At 42.5% G+C, this 16,294-nt stretch overlaps 1 protein-coding gene across 4 annotated transcripts in view; it reads left to right on the top strand.

Annotated features, from left to right (window-relative positions):
- Positions 1–15,507, top strand: part of pdlim7 (PDZ and LIM domain 7) — a 30,898-nt gene extending 15,391 nt beyond the window's left edge. For 2 of the 4 annotated variants that reach the window (XM_084550124.1, XM_084550125.1), the window contains exons 4-11: positions 86–113; positions 943–1,139; positions 9,507–9,559; positions 9,828–10,083; positions 10,558–10,738; positions 10,862–10,982; positions 13,701–13,816; positions 14,185–15,507. In XM_084550124.1, coding sequence (XP_084406250.1) covers positions 86–113; positions 943–1,139; positions 9,507–9,559; positions 9,828–10,083; positions 10,558–10,738; positions 10,862–10,982; positions 13,701–13,816; positions 14,185–14,271 — 1,039 coding nt within the window. In that variant the 3' untranslated portion in view covers positions 14,272–15,507. Of the gene's footprint in view, positions 1–85; positions 114–942; positions 1,140–3,362; positions 3,380–4,355; positions 4,511–4,952; positions 4,990–9,506; positions 9,560–9,827; positions 10,084–10,557; positions 10,739–10,861; positions 10,983–13,700; positions 13,817–14,184 lie in introns of all 4 variants that reach the window. The other 2 variants (XM_084550127.1, XM_084550126.1) reach the window with 2 other exon arrangements.
- Positions 15,508–16,294: the final 787 nt, after the last annotated feature.

The following is a 16,294-nucleotide window of genomic DNA, read 5'->3' as shown; positions in this document are numbered from 1 at the left end:
GGAAAATTCCTTGTAATGTGTATATTTGATGTGGTCTCAGTGACTCAATGTTTTAACCACCGTCTCTGTCTCTTTCTGTCTTCAGAGCTTTCAAAGCGGGCGGAAACGAGAAGGTAGGACTGCATTTATATCAAGCACTCACCTCTGTATGAACACCTGGATGGGTTTGTCATGGTCTGCTGTGACATTAAATCCGAGACTTCCTATAATCGTCACTCACTTATTGTGTTCAAGAGTGTGTTACGTCACTTTGTGTTTAAATCCGTGCTCTGTGCATTAGTCAGACACCAGTGACTTGCTAAATGAGTTGTTTGCTGGCTGTAGTGTTGTGAATGTTGCTTTTGGAATTTCCTGTAGTTTATTTTTCTGTAAAGCCTTGCGCAATCCCTGGTACAAGATAAAAAAAACACGGATGCATTCAGTTTCACTGTCAGTCCTCTCTGGAGCAACTTGCCCGAGTGATTACAGTGAACAGTACAATAGTGTTGTAAACTGATTTGTGCTGCACCCTGTTTTTATTAAGGCATCTTGCACATAATGCTAACGTAAAGTCAGTGTTCCATTACAGCAGGGGCACTCTTCAGTCAGTGCATAATGCTCGGTGAGAAATCTCATTAGTGAGACATGTCCGTTATAAATGACAGTTTCTCACTTTGAGAATTTTTCGCCAGCAGTAGCACATTACTTGGCCAGTCCTTGGCCGACTGCCAACACAAATAAAATGGCTGTGTTCACACTTCTTAAGCACTTCTTCCGCGTGTAGAGAAAAGCCTGCAGGCTTTGACAGAGCGGTATGGAGTAATAAGTCGCTATGAGTAAATATTAGGCTGCACTAGAAAACCTTGGGATTGTGCAACGGCAGAAGGAACTTTTCCTGTCAGAAATGTCTAACTGCATGTTGTGCACTGTGCCGCATTGTCTCCTTCTCCCACACCCTCACAGGACTCGCTTACTGCAGCTTCTGTTCAGCCAAAGTACTCCTTTGCCCCAAGCACAGCCATTAACAAGATGGCGAGGCCATTTACAGCAGGTGGTGGTACTGCCAACTCAGGACCCGCTATTAAACCTGTGGCCTACTCGCCTAAACTTAACACGCCGCTCTCGCAGGGCCACGCGAGCACACAACAGCCACAGAATGGGTAGGTGGATAAACAAAAACCATGACCTTTGAAACCGCAATGTGACTAATGTGGTTTTAATGGTGTTTTTGATGTCTCATTATTCTCAACAAAAAAAAAAGAAAGAAGAGCAAATAAGTCTTTCAGGATTTAGAAGAGTTTAGTTCAATTACTGCTGCAGTATGTTTCCAAAATGATGTCAAAGGCATTAAGAGGCATTACAGAGAAAACATAAATTTTGCAAATGTATGCTGACTCACCGTGGAGATCAACTTAATAACTTCCAACAATTCAAGACATGAAATTGCAAACATGTGAAGCCTTTTGTCTTGATTTATTCTGTTGCTTGAACACGCTCGCAGTAATACACCAGCTGCCTTTGTGGATTATGTCATGACAAACCCTGGAGTTGATAGCACAGTGGGGAATGTTTAGCTGAAATATTACAATTCAAGTTCCAGGTGAAAAAAAAAAAAAACACTGCAGTGAAACTGTTTTAACTCTGTTTGAGTTTTTGACCACTGTAGATGTTGATTTATCTTAGTACAGAGAGATCTTTTGTATATGCATTACTCATATTCTGGGGATATAAACTGTCTCCATAATGTGAATGGAAATAAAAGATTTAACTAGGATTGGTTAAAGTAGACAAGTAATACGGTTGAGGTTATATCTTCTTAAACGATGGGACGCACAGATTTGAGTCGGTGAAAGAGAAAGACTAACTCTTATCTCTTTCTTGCAAAACTTTTAGAAGTGATCTGCTATTTCAACAGATGGGCTATTGACTGACTCTCATAATTACTTGTGTCTTTCATCTCAAGGCAGTAGTTTGCTGGAAAGAAAACGGTAGATTTTCAGGTCCATAAAAATACTTTTGAACTTTGGTCTCAAGTATCGATTCTCCGCCATTAAAAGCAAGGTTGTTTGCTTCGTAGTGACTGATCACTACATCATTATAAAGGTTTACCTGGAGTAATGCATCCAATCATCTTTTTGTTTGCACTCTGCTTCAAGACGTCTGTGGTGAGCTCAGAGGAAAACCACATTTTATTTGTAATTTACATTTAAATAAATTCTGTGTTCCTCTCAACATTTACCGAACTGTAGGCTGTGTCGGACCGCGCGTCTTTTTCCTTGTGACATCTGATGAGTAGTGGTGGAAAATCTTGATTTCATCGAGTTAGGATCTTTTATTTATTAATTTATGAATGGTTTTAAGGGCAGAAAGCTGAGAAGATGTCTTTCCTGCTCTAAGAGAAATGTGTATTACCTCAAGTTCAATATTTGATCCGCGGTGTTGGAAAAGTTTCACTACGTCCTCGAAAACTTCATTGATCAATTTGACTTCTGAATATTTCTTTTTTTAACCACTTAGTTTTGAGATTTTATTCTAGGATTCTAGGAGATTTTATTCTAGGATTTTTATTTTTTATTTTTATTTTTATGCTCTTAAAAGTGGCAGCGTGGCATAAAAATGCCTCAAAGAATAGGCCAGTCCGGATCCTGTCATTTCTGCCGTGGCAGTTCTCAGACTTTAAATACGAGTGAGATGTGGTCGGTTGCAGAAGTTTGCCTCGCTTGTGAATTCTTCTGGGTTCTCACACAACTGTTGTCCCCGATCAGCCTTTGCTTTCTGAACTTTCTCAGTGTACAGTGAAAACACATTCCTCTTGTTATCTTTGCAAACTGTGCAGCTTAATCATAACTGTCAGACCAGTTTGGTGAAGACACAGTTGAACTCTACACAAAAGGCACAGCTACAGCATAGTGTGTCTAGCTGTGGTGTGTTTAAACCATTTTCTGTGTTATACTGTTTGTACAGAGCTTCCAGTGACACAGTACATCACTGCTGTGGCATTTATCATTATTTATAGGGGTGGCAGAGCACAAGAATGATTTTTTATTTTTTTTTTGGCAGAAACTACATCCATTTACATAACCCTGTAAACCATGTGTGTGAAGAACAGCCAGGGTTTTTGTGCCAGTCCACTGAGTCATTCCGGGTCAGGGTTACAATAGATGGTTTGACTGACAAACAATGCTGCCCTTCTTTCACGGAGCAACAACGGCATGTCTCGCGCCACCTCTCGCATGCTCTCTGCATTTTGCTGTGATTTTCCCTCTTCTGTTGTGAACAGCCATAGTGGGATTTTAACGTGTTCTGTGTCTCCCCTTCCCTAAAGCTGACCTCTGACCTCTTTCTCTCACTTTGTGTTTTCCTCTTTTCTTTTAACTCCACAGATGGAAGCTCTTGACAAGTTAGTATTTATATATATATATATTATTATTATTATTTTTAATTTTAATGAAAAAGCAATGTTTGCTTGTGACCTGGTTTTTACTGACCAATTTGAGCTTATAATAACTCATTTATAATAAGAACTCTTGTAGGCGTCCTTGTCTTTTTGTTGTCTTCTCTCTTTTCTTGTACCATTTGCTCTCAGTTAAATTAAACCATTTACCATCTTTTTATTTATTTTTTTTATTTTCCATCTTCTCTATTTTGTGAATTATCTGCATACAACGAGTCTTTATTTGGTCTTTGGTCTTTCACACAGGGGTGAAGCTACTTACTATGACGATATCTACCAAGTGTCCAAGTAAGGGGACTGCTGCATGCTGGTCGGATTGTCCGCTTAGGAGGTTAACGCGGCTGGGCTATTTATAAAAAAAAAAAATAAAAAAAGAGAGAGAGAATGGCTGCTGGAATATGCAGTGATTGAGTTTACAGCCCAGAGATGGCAGTTCATTAGTGACCATTCATCTTTTATGCTCTACTTGCTTGTTTGTGAATGCATGCAGCAGCTGTGCTGAAAAGATGTGTTTGAAATGAAAAGCCTTTTTAGTGCGGCCTCTTGAGTTGTTTATCAAAAGTAAAAGCTTTGAGATGTAGTTAGATTTTTTATTTTTTTTGCACAAACAAGGCCAGGTATTGAAACCAGATCTTCTCCCATTGATTCTAATGACAGAGATAAATATGATTTCTAATGTGGTAATGTCCATTTATGAGAGTATACAGTATGCCCATGAGAAATCTCAGTAATGGGTATCCATTAGCTGTCTTATTGCGTGACACTGATACTAAGCATACCAAGTATTGCATGATCTGTTCAGGATGTCCTCTGTTTTCAAGGTCACCTGATTAGCTGGGTTGGGGGTGGTGGTGGTGGGTAGTCCCTTGATGGGATTGTGTTAACCACGCCTGCCGTGTGCTGCTGCTGGGTGTGTGTGCAGGCACGGCCTCAGGGTGGACAACATACCCTGTTTTATCCCCAACGACCGCAGCAAGAAGAGGCTGATCCAGGACACTGAGGACTGGCAGCCCCGCACTGGCACCACCCAGTCTCGCTCCTTCCGCATCCTGGCCCAGCTCACAGGCACCGACTTCAGTAAGTCAGGGCCTTAGTCGGGCAAGAAACGAGAGAGAGAGAGAGTGATGGGTTGGGGTGGGCCTCTCTGGTAGTCATGATAAGCTGTAGGAGGGGGGGGGGCTGTTACTGATCTTATGTGATGTGATCATAGGGGATATCAGTGAGCGTGACAGCAGAAAGATTGACAGAAAAGGTGGATAAAAGGTTTGTCCATTTTTTAGTTGTGGGGGGATGCCTCGGCTGTCAGGCGGCGGCTGTCATCAGTGACAGCTCTGCATCTTTTCAGTGTGACGAATCGGCCAGATATAGAAAAAAACGGCTCCATTAAATATAATGAGTAGTATTACCTTTCATATTTTGTCTTGGTGTGCGATCTGCTGCCTCTGCAGCCAGCAGTGGGGGTGTGTGTGTGTTTTAGCCAGTGAGGCATTCTGATGTGTCTCTCTCCTGGATCTCTCAGTGCAGGACCCAGACGATGAAAACATGAAGAGGGCCAGGTAAAAACTGGAATGCCGCTAATGTGAATAGTCGCAGATATTTGTGTTTGTGCAAGCTGCTCATTTTGAAACAAGAACAAACTATTAGTTATTGTCACTGTGTGGCTTTAATAACTGGCATGGGTGGTGTGTGTGTGTGTGTGTGTGTACATGCATTTGCCTTCATTTGGTGTGATCTGCACATTAGTGCAAGAATCTGCTCCGTTTCTCATTTGCTTTGTTGCTGAAACGTAGATGAGATGACTGATAGCAAATCTCATGTTTTGTGATTAATATGTATCTGGAGCCAGCAGCTGCTTAGCTTAGCATGAAGACTGGAAAAAGGGAAGATGCAGCTTGCCCCCAGCAAAATCTACTAATCTGCATCCATCTGAATCTGACCGTGTATTTTTATGGGTGCATTATATTCCTGGGAAAGACTGTTTCTTCCAAGAAATTGCTCAGCACATAATCGCCTGCACAAAAAACAACAAAATGTGTTTCAGTTTTCTCATCATACTGGACAAACGAGATATAATGTTTTTGTTACCTTGACGCATGCTTGCTGTTTTGCCTGTTGGTTGTTGCTTCATATTGAACAAAGCATAGCCCGCCTGGTAGCCAAGCTAAGTTTAGTACAGACAGACAATATTCTCACCTTGCTCCCAGCACGAAAGTAAATAAGCACATAATAACTGTCTGGCTTACTTTAATATTTGCCTTTTACCTTATTATATAATATCTCATCTATTCTGTTTCATCAGTTTTATTCTTCAGCTACTTCTTCACTTTTTATATTTGTGGTCTTTACTCCACTCTCTGCTCTCTGTCCAAGTCCCTTTATTTATTCTCTCTTCTGCAATCTGTTTCCTTCTTGTCTGTCTCTCGTTTCATATCTGTGTTGCCTGTGGTCAGGGAAAAGTTCCTCACTGAGATTCAGAGCCCCCGCTATGCCCGTCTGAGGGACTGGCACCACGACAGGTCTGCTCGCGCCCTGAATATCAAATCCTGAGCGACATCGCTGACACCCTGGGACGCAGAGCCCAGCCAGAGCCCGCTAGCGATAGCCACACCGCAACGACTATGTGACAAAAGACTACGAAGATGGCCGACTGTCTGACGGCAGTTAGCAAATTTCACCTTTCAGATACAGATGTGGTGACAAAGAAGTTTGGGGGAAACAAAGAAAAGAAGCAAACCAAAAAATAGACGAAGCATAGCCTAGATGACAAAGCCCAAAGTGGAACCTTGCATACTGAGCCTAAGTGTAAGATCTCCCTCTGAATTTTTTGACTTGATGTTTGTTGACACTGTGGACCACTGTGTCTGTAGCCCTGTTTTCCATTTCACACTGCGTTACTTGGAGTAAACTGGTGGGAAGATGGAAAGGGGGTTTTTCGGCAGTGGGAAGCGCCTTTCTGTTCGTTATTCTTCTTTGATTGTGAAGTGTCAGACCCTCCTTTGATCTCTCTGTCTCTCTGTTTCTCTTTCTCTCTCTCTGCCTGTTTACATTTATTGAGTTCTTCATCCTTTAGAGTCTCCATTTCCGATCCCCTCATCTAATAGGCTTCTCCAACCATTAAGAAAGAAAAGGAAGATAAATCTGTACTTTTGTTTTTTTCCTGCTGTCTTCAATAATATATAAAAAAAAACTGAAAAAAAGACACTCTTGTTCCTCTGTCCTTTCTTCTGTGTTTCCTTTCTTCTCATGCACTCAGTATGCAAGCTTTAAAAGGATATATATCTCTTAAAATCCAATCTATCATTTCTGTCTTTTCGTTTTTTTTCTTGGGCTAAGTCACAACAATTGCTTTACTTGCCCGGCGCACTGAACAAAAGTGATTATGTAGACGCAGGGCTTTCCTCAGTATTTATACAGGTCTGAATTAATGGGGTGTCTTCTCCGAGATCAGGGGTTCAAGGTTTACTTTTATTGCCCCAGAGAAAGAAAATTGTTGTGCGCTCAGGCATAAAAACAACAAATGGGCATACACACATGAGGTAATACACATTCATAAAGTCCAGAGGTGAACAGTGAAAAAAATGCAGCCTCTAGTCCTTTGGCTTGAAATAAAAAATATCCGAGTGTTTAAAATGTAATGAAGAAGATCAACATTACCATATTCGTGTTTCAGCAGCAGTGGAGTGGTCTCACGCAAAACACTAGCAAAAAAAAAAAGGCTGGTTTAAGTAGTAAAGAAATAAGAAAATGATGTTAAAATGGAAGACAAATGGGTATTCAAGTACGCCCAACGAGAACCATGCTCTGTAATCAGAACTGTATCCAGACACCTGCCTTATCACACACTGAATGTCACGTTTAGTTCGGGAGGAATTTGAATGTGAAATAGATGATTTAAATGTTACGTTAAATGCCACATTCACTGAATGGGAAGTTGAGAAACAGGAACAGAAGTTTCTAATTATATATTTCAATACCTGAACCTGAACTGTATGTATAAAGGCAGCCTCTCTCTCCCTCTCTCTCTCTCTGCCCGCCCTGCTTGGCATGTGCCGTCATTGTTTGACATTTTGGTTGTCACATTCAGGTTCTTGCAGAGCTGCATCACCTTTACCTCCTCGCTGGGCGGAGGGTGACACATGTCAGTGGCTTTTTGCTCCATGGGAAATCAAAACCTACTCCCTTCCCCTGCCGGATACTGAGCTGCCAGAAAACTCCTCTGCTATCCTTATTGCTCAGGTCGATGCATCCCTCAGGAGTGGAAGCTAAAAAAAAATAACAAAAAAAACAGAGGTGAATCGGAAATCAGAGGTGCAAAGAGTGAACAGGGAAAGTGAAAGGAAACGCTCCAACGTCAAAGACAAAAAATAAATAAAGAAACCCCTGTGTGCACAGACTGTGATGCGGGTATTGTGCACCTGCATCACATCAAGCCTCTCACTGAGCAGAGGAGGGGAGGAGGATGTTGAAAGCGGTGAAAATGTCAAGAAAACATGATCCAGGTCGCTCCAGGTGGGAATAAGCCGCTGTACATGATGTGCTCCAATTTGCACCTGCAACCTTCACCGTGCTGAGGTGCAGCCAAAGAAGCCTCGCAAATTTCTAAGGGAAGACGATGCTACTGGCCTGTTGCCATGTAGGTCAGCTCGGCGGTGGAGTGCATCCGTAGCTAAAGACAGTGCTGTTTTGTTAGTTGATAGGTGGGGTGCCAGAAGACGGACTGGTCAGTGGGTGGAGTGGAGGGTCCGTGATCCAGGGTCTGTGTGTCAAACAGGCTTTGTCCTTTGTCTGACCTGCCTGCCAGAGATTTCTCATTCAGCCTTCTCTCTTCCTTTCACTCTGTTATGCTGTAGTTTCTTTGTAAAATATCTCCTGGTAGGGGGTTTTTACCTTCCTCAATTTAAAAAGATTTAACTTCTTCACTGTCACCAGCCCTGCAAGCCATCTTCTCGCTGTTACAAAGGAATTTATTGTCTTTTATTATTCAGAGTGTGCTGCTCGGAAGATAGCAGAGTGTTTTAGTCTTCTTCGTGTGAGATAGCTCCCAGCTGTAAGTCAGTAACTTCTCCTGAATCTGTAACTTCTTGTGTTTAGTTGTTTGGATACATACAGAGCATAATTGATATGCAGACTTAACCTGATTTAGGCAGTACTATAGAACGAGGCTGTCGCGGGGTAATTCATTACAAATTCTTCTCTTTTCCTTTGCAAATGAGAAACAATTTCATCATCTTTCATTAGTGTAACATAGATGGCACAGTTGATGATGTAAACATGATGGATGCCTGAGGCGGTGTTATATTTTTTTTTCTCAAGTAAAGACGTCTCCAGAGCTCACTGTCTTGGCTCAGAAGTTGTTTTTCTGTCTCAGTCATGGTTTGAAGATTTTCTGAATATAGTGACGCTTGCTGCGGGTAAGAGAACTTTGAAATGTAGAAAACTCTTTATTTCAACACTTCTGCACATGCAGGCTTGAAGCAAAACACTGCTGCATCCAAATCTGACAGCATAACGCGTCTGATGAGTTTCTCGTTGTCTAACTTCGCCGGTGAGTGATGTCAATCAATCCGAGGAGACGTTGAAGAAGTTTCTGATTTTTTTTATTTTTTTATTTTTTCCTTGTTCGAAAAACTTGAAGCGCTCGAACCGTTCTGGTAGCAGAGACAATATGTTGTTTGGATGCACGTTGGTTGTTCAGCATTGTTTACTTGAATTATGTGACTGATTTTTATCTCACTATGAACTGATTTAAACAGCTCACTATATATATACAGCTAAAGCTACTCCACTAAAGCGGTATGTGCCATATGAGAACACAATGCTCTCCTGTTGATTCTGATTAGCATTAATGATGATAGTGCTTAGAGCCATTCATACAGAAGCTAATCATATTAGAGGCCGCCATGGCTGCTGATATTCAAACATGACGTTCATTGAGAAGTAACCATGGTTACGGAGTGTGTGTGTGTCTCTCTCTCTCTTTCTCTCTTTCTCTCTCTCTGTGTGTGTGTGTGTGTGTGTGTGTGTGTGTGTGTGTGTGTGTGCCTTTTACTAATTAGTCATTTTCTCCCCACAGCCTTGAGCCAACTCCCTCACCTGCCAAGGCCCAAGCAGCAGATAAACCAGATGGTGAGTTTCTGCTCCCGCTGATGCGTAAAAAGAAAACCCCAGCAGCATCCAGTAGAGGTTGTGCTAATAGATTCCTTATTCTTAAGTGTCAATACGCGAGAATCGTCGACAACAATGTGACACACAAAACTGTCACAACGGACATCTGGAGCGGGTGCATGCATTACATAAAGCTGTCCCTCCGATGTGAAATTGTTCAGTCGCTGCCAAGTCTTCCTGTTGTGCTGTAATTCCAAAACAAATTGCTCTGTATCTGTTTCTGGCCCAGGCTCCAAGACTGCAGCTGCAGCAGCAGCAGCACCGGCCCGCAGTTCTGGCCCTTCCGTCCGACCACCGTGGGTCACTGACCCAAATTTTGCTGACCGCTTTAGACCGGACAAGACTAGCACCGTGGTCACCCAGCACCAGCAGCCGGTCCAGCCGACGCCTATGCAGAACCGTAGCTCTATCCTGCAGGCAGCACAGCAGGCGCCCGAAGACAACGGGAGGACTCCAGTGTGCGGTGCCTGCAACAAAATCATCAGGTGAGACAGCTGCACTGACAGTTTGATGGATTTCTTTTACAGCGGTATAATACTCCCAGTGTTTGCTCCTTTCAATGACTCATAATTTAAGACGGTTAATATGCACAACCACAAACTGAATGTCTGCAGCAAATTAAGTCAGTCAGCATAATTCACACGGTTTGGAGACATCCTGTTATCACTGGGGACAAATGTCTTCCTGACATTTCAATGACACTAGAGGAACCTTAGTTCTTATTCTGGCCTTTATTGCAACCAAACAGAAGAACTTTTTTCCAACAACTGAAGGTAGAAATATCGGAGAGGAACTAAAAACTTCTCCAGGTTTCGTTCACATATCACAGAGGGACCGGCGTACTTTTCCTGCTGAATCTTTCCAACATCTGCTGTCTGTGTTTTTACAGTCGGGAGTTAAAAATGTATCTTTCAGATTTCAGTAATTCCTTTGATCTGTGTGCATGTGTGCGTTTCCAGGGGTCGGTACCTGGTGGCGCTGGGACGCTCTTGGCACCCGGAGGAGTTCACGTGTACCCAGTGTAAGGTGGTGCTGGAGGAGGGTGGCTTCTTCGAGGAACGGGGGGCTGTCTACTGTACCAAGTGCCACGACAACCGATACGCCCCCAACTGTGCCAAGTGTAAAAAGAAGATCACAGGGGTAAGGGGCTGCGCCATCATCTCCAGCCAAACCAAACTAGAATCACAGAGACATTTCACAGCTGAACAGTTGTATCAACACATGGGCGTAGTTTTCATGATGTGTTTTTTCCTCCTTTATCAGGAAATCATGCATGCCCTGAAGATGACCTACCATGTTCAGTGTTTCAAGTGTGCAGCCTGCAAAGCTCCCATCAGGAACCAAGCCTTTTACATGGAAGAGGGTGAACCCTACTGTGAGAGAGGTGAGAAACTAAAGAAAAGGGATACGAAAACAATCTTAGAAGAACATAATGTCTCTTTGGAACAAGGCACATTTTTTTTTTTTTTTTTACTGTGGTGGAAAACATAGCGGTGTAGTAGAGGTTTCACAAGTTGTGTGCCTTCTGAATAGGACTGTACTGAGTAGACTGATTACAGCTTCGTCTTCCCCGTGCTTCATTAATAATCCTTGTGATAGCCTCTGTCGTTCAAAGTATTGAGTAAACTGGTGATATCTACGTCCACCTTTGCTTTACAACACGCTGTAAATTTCTCATTTCACATTTATCAAGTGGAAACCAACATTTTCTCAGTCCACATTCAATATTTAGTTTGACTGTGTTTTTGCACAGGAACTCTGTCTCATTCATACTTTAAGCCGGGGTAGGCAGAGATCTTGAAATCAGCCCTTCATCCTGCAGCTCTCCCCTCTTGGAAATGAGCACCTCCAACTCCAACCCAACGAGCATGATCTTATCATTCAGATCATGACCACTTCTGTTATAAAGCAGTAATTTATATGCTTTTTGAGCTTATAGGCCTGTAAAACCCTTTGAGATGACACACTATGATTCATGCTCCAGCCGTAAAACTGTGAGAAGCCGCCATTGTTGAAGTGAGACGTTTGACCACAGTGGTTAAAGGAAGGCTAAACTATTAGCATCAGTTCACATATCCACTCATTGCTTGCATGGTTCCACCAACACGACCTAACCAACCACTAAAACACAATTAGATATTACAGGAAAATGAATGTCTCTTCAGAAGAATCACGGCAAGCTATCTCCAAGTTATCTCCATCCATTTAACGCTTTAACATGTTTCGTTGCATTTATTGTCAGATTTATCTCGATGCCCTTCATGAAATCTCTTGTCTTGCTTTTCTGAGTTGATTTGCACTGTTGGCAGTTTCTGCATAGTAATTATTCCTGCTGGATTTTCTGCCGTTGAATCAGGCTTTAAAACAACCAATAGGATGTCTGTCTCTCTCTTAAAACACCTGTGATTGGCCAAAGTCTCCAGTCACGAGCTAGATATTTTTAGGGTCTGAAAATGGAACCAGGAGGAGGTGGGGAAAGTTTCCTCTCAGACCACTTATTCTTAAAAAGTACAAGGTTATTATGGAATTTTTCTCCAATAAGGACAAAAAATGATTGCCTACCCCAGCTTTAATAATTTCTGGTCGCACATTCCTTAGCCTTCATAAAATAGATTAAATTGTCAAATCCTCTGGAAATAAAAGGAAGCGTCATATTAATGTGGTTTCTCGATGAACATTTGAAAAAAGGAATGACAGCAGTAGCCATCAGTGCTGAACAGACGGTGCCGCTCACAGAGACCCTAGTTTTAATGGAAAGTTTAGTTCTGAACCCGAGTCGCTGCCAGGCGGCGTTTAAAGCTAATCCTTAAGAAAATATGAAACACTGGCAAGAGAAAAACCATGTTCAGAAAATCTCAGCGTGCAGATTGTGATTAGTTCCGGTGCCAGCTGAAAATATCTCAAACCATGTAAGACGCCCTGTAACGTCGCGCACGCCGATCGAGCCTTACATATTTATTATAAGTCTGCACTGGCTTAAGTACACAGATGAACAGAGGAGAACTGACATGCCGCCACACGGCATTAAGTTTTTGATGGAGCTTCTTTGATAGAGGAGGTTTGATCTTTACTTTAAATTAGTGCCACAGCCAAGCACGGCACAGCTGAGACTAAATATCAGAAGCTGTGGTGCTAAAACAGAAAACTGAAGCTGCTGAGTGACTTAGAGACCTGGCAAAGGGCAAAAAAAAAAAATGTTTTCTTGGAAAATAAAAAGTCTCTCCAGTTTTACTTAATCATTTCTATTTATTTTTTTTAACCAAGCTATTGTGACACATTTTTGTAAAGCATACTTATACTGTAGTATTGCTGTGGGGGGTTTGGCCTAGGCGTATATTATAAATGTCTTGGCGCATACCGCAGTCAATCATGAAGTGTGATGTTTTCATCTACTGTAATCTATTTAGCTCCAGTTTACTTCCTACATTTCTCTATTGGATTTTATGAATGGTGTGTGCTCTTCTATTATGCTGTAAATGATTTAGCGGGGCAGCGCGCCTCTCGCTCACTACTGAGTCTCTGCGCTGCTTTATCAGAGGCGAAGCCAGAGCCTGAGTACTCATATTCTGAATAATGCCTTTAGCTCTGATAAACATTCTGCTGCCTCAGCATCTTGCAGGGATTGTACAGCTCCTACCCACTCACTCTCAAGAAGCGGCATTATAACCTGACACTTTCCCCAGAGTCCTTGTGATGAAAGAGACTGGCAAATCCAGTCGAGTATCTGGAGCAATTTCCCCTCATCCTAATCCCTGCCATACACGGGGGAAAGGCACTAATGTACAGTGGGTGGACAAAATAACGCAAACAGTAAGGTTATGAAGAGACAACATTTGGCGTCGTCCGTCTTTACTGCTGTCATTCAGTCCCAGTGATTACCTGTAGTATAAATATGACTCCTCTTCAGATTTGGAAATCTATTTCAAAGTCCAGAGCATCCTAGAAACCTAGAAAGGTTAAGGGATGTTTACGTATGGTGATCTCGGAGACCACAGAGATCATTAAAGTTTGTTTGAATTGAAATTTTATTTTATTCGGATGGTTATCCCATGTGTCCTCTGCTCGCCACCTCACCACCTCCCACTATTTTTCCCCCCTCCAGACTACGAGAAGATGTTTGGCACCAAATGCCACGGCTGTGACTTTAAGATTGATGCCGGGGATCGGTTTCTGGAGGCCTTGGGCTACAGCTGGCACGATACGTGCTTCGTCTGTGCTGTAAGTCATTTTGATTGATATGGCTCAATGTGGCTCTCTCTTTGCCCCAGCATCTCGTGGCCCTCACAGCACAATGGCACCCGAAAAATCTGTCTCCATCTCTGGACCTCAAGCTTTCCTCCCTCCCTCCTGTCTCTCTCTCTCTCTCTCTCTCTCTCTTTTAACCTGTCACCTGCAGTCTATTGCTCTCTCCATCTCTCTCTCTCATCCTGTGAGGAAAACTTAAGTAAATGCGGTCAAGTAAATAATATGTGCCAGCTCTGGCCAGTAGAGATCTGTGTAAATTCACATCGGCAACGTTGAAGTCTCATATCAGCCCTGCCCTGGTTTCCCAATCTGTCTCTGTCTGTCTCCTTTCATCTTTAAAGCTCTGCCAAACCAACCTGGAGGGTAAGACGTTCTACTCGAAGAAGGATAAGCCCCTCTGCAAAGGCCATGCATTTGCTCCAGTGTGAGAGAGCGAGCTACATCTTCAGAGGAAGGAGCATTTCTCTCTCTCTCCGTCGTCTTTACCCCCTTTCCACCCCCTGACACATCCGTACACACTATACATCCCCTCTTTCCTACCACACACCTAGTTAAACCAAGTCTTCTTTTTTTTTTCCTGCAGACTTTGTTTCCATACCTGAGGCTTAACGCTAGCTTCACAGACTGTCACTTTATCGTGTTGTTAGGACAGTTCAGATGTCCACGCCTGTAATAATAAATGCTGTTTTCCATTAACTGGAAGTAGTCAAGGAATTAATTCATGTCATTGTTAACTTCATCTAGATTTGATAGTAGCTGTTAGAGAAGACATCTCACACCTCTGCCGTGTTAATTCTGAAGTAACATCAAGTCGGTATGTTCCAAGTCGAAGGAGTCATTGAGCCGCTAATAATCTCCCATACTGCAGCAATGATCCCCACTTCTCCTGCACTAAGTGTAGAGAATCTGTGGCCTCATTCGGGACCCCGGCCCACTTACCGCAGTGCCTTTTAATATAATGGGGGGCCAGTCAAGCAGAAAAGCGGGGTGTCCTCTTTCCGTGTGACTGGACCGCCCTCCCCTCTCCTCTCCTCCTCCTCCACAGAAGCACTAAATGCTTTACTTATCACTTGGGCTCCTGCAAATTGGAGCAATTTTAACTGTAAGTTTTAGTCGTATAGTAATGTTTAATTAGTTTTAATTGTCACAGAGAGAACAGAGCGTCACCTCCCTACGGACATTAGCTGTGCCAAGAGAGTGACACCAGCACTACTAAAAAAATAGAATAACACCAAAACATGGAGCTACCATTACCCAGAAAGACATTGTGTTTACCGAACAGAAAAGAAAAGAAAATGGCTGTAGAGCATGCACCTAACCACAGAGTCTACCCTAAAATATACAGACAACTTGTCCAAATGACTTCAAACTGTTCCTTGTACTTACTCTGGTCCCTGGTGATTTGCCTGTCAAATTTGTACAAACACAGATTCCTTCAATAATTAGAGAAATTATCGGACATTTTGTATGTAAGGAGGAAAAAGTCATACTGATGTATGTGTCCCCCATGTGACTCTGATATTGTGGTTATTCCTTTGAATACTTTCGATCTATTGTTGAATATGTATTTATATTGCTTCTGAACTGGCCTCTAAGTGTTGTTTTTATAACTGCTGAACGTTTCAAATAAACTGATTTAGTAAATGCCCTGCGCTGGGGCAGAACACACGGCTGGAGTGTTTTTTTTTTTTGGAAGGGAAGCCCATCTGTGCCATTTCTACCCACTGATGTCTTGGCCGTCTTTGCTCTCACCAACACCTGCTCCCCGACAACTGGACAAGTGGACCTGAGCGTTACAGCTTTGTTGCTGTAAGGCTCGTGTGAATCCCTACAGGACATTCGTGATCTAGAAATAATCATTGCAGTTTGTCGCAGCGTTTGCAGGGGCCATTTAGCTAATCAAATTCATAAGCAAGACACATTTTGCTCCAAAGATTAGCTGTGTTTTGTAACTGACAAGACACAGCCAAAGATTAGCTGTGTCTTATTAGTTACATTTTTCATATCCACAGTTAGCCACATGAGAAGGCGATTATCATAGAAGCAGGATGCTATTAGCTTAGCATAAAAACGACTAGCCTCACAATGCGTCATCTCATTTGTGTAATTTGAGTATAATTAATGAATTAAAACTGCTAGTAGATGTCCCTTAAAATCACAAATTGTCATTTTTATTTAAACAATAAAACCAATTTAACCTACTGAACAGAGCCAAGCTAGCTGGGTGTACCAGTCTTTATAGTGTGTACGGCTAAAGGCTCATTTAAGGTACCGCGGGACATAGACACCGTAACCTACACACGTCGCCAACGCCGGTGTGAGACATTTATACTTGTGCCTCATCAGTGGCTCGCTCTGTAACAACGCCACCCAAACGCTAGTCGGCGCTGTGTCTTTTCTGCCATTCGGGCTAATTTTTGTTTCTACTTCCCGCTTCACTTTCAACTATGG

This window comes from Chelon labrosus (assembly GCF_963514085.1).
Source record: "Chelon labrosus genome assembly, chromosome: 8".
Taxonomy (NCBI): Eukaryota; Metazoa; Chordata; class Actinopteri; order Mugiliformes; family Mugilidae; genus Chelon; species Chelon labrosus.
This window is presented reverse-complemented; position numbering and strand designations above follow the sequence as displayed.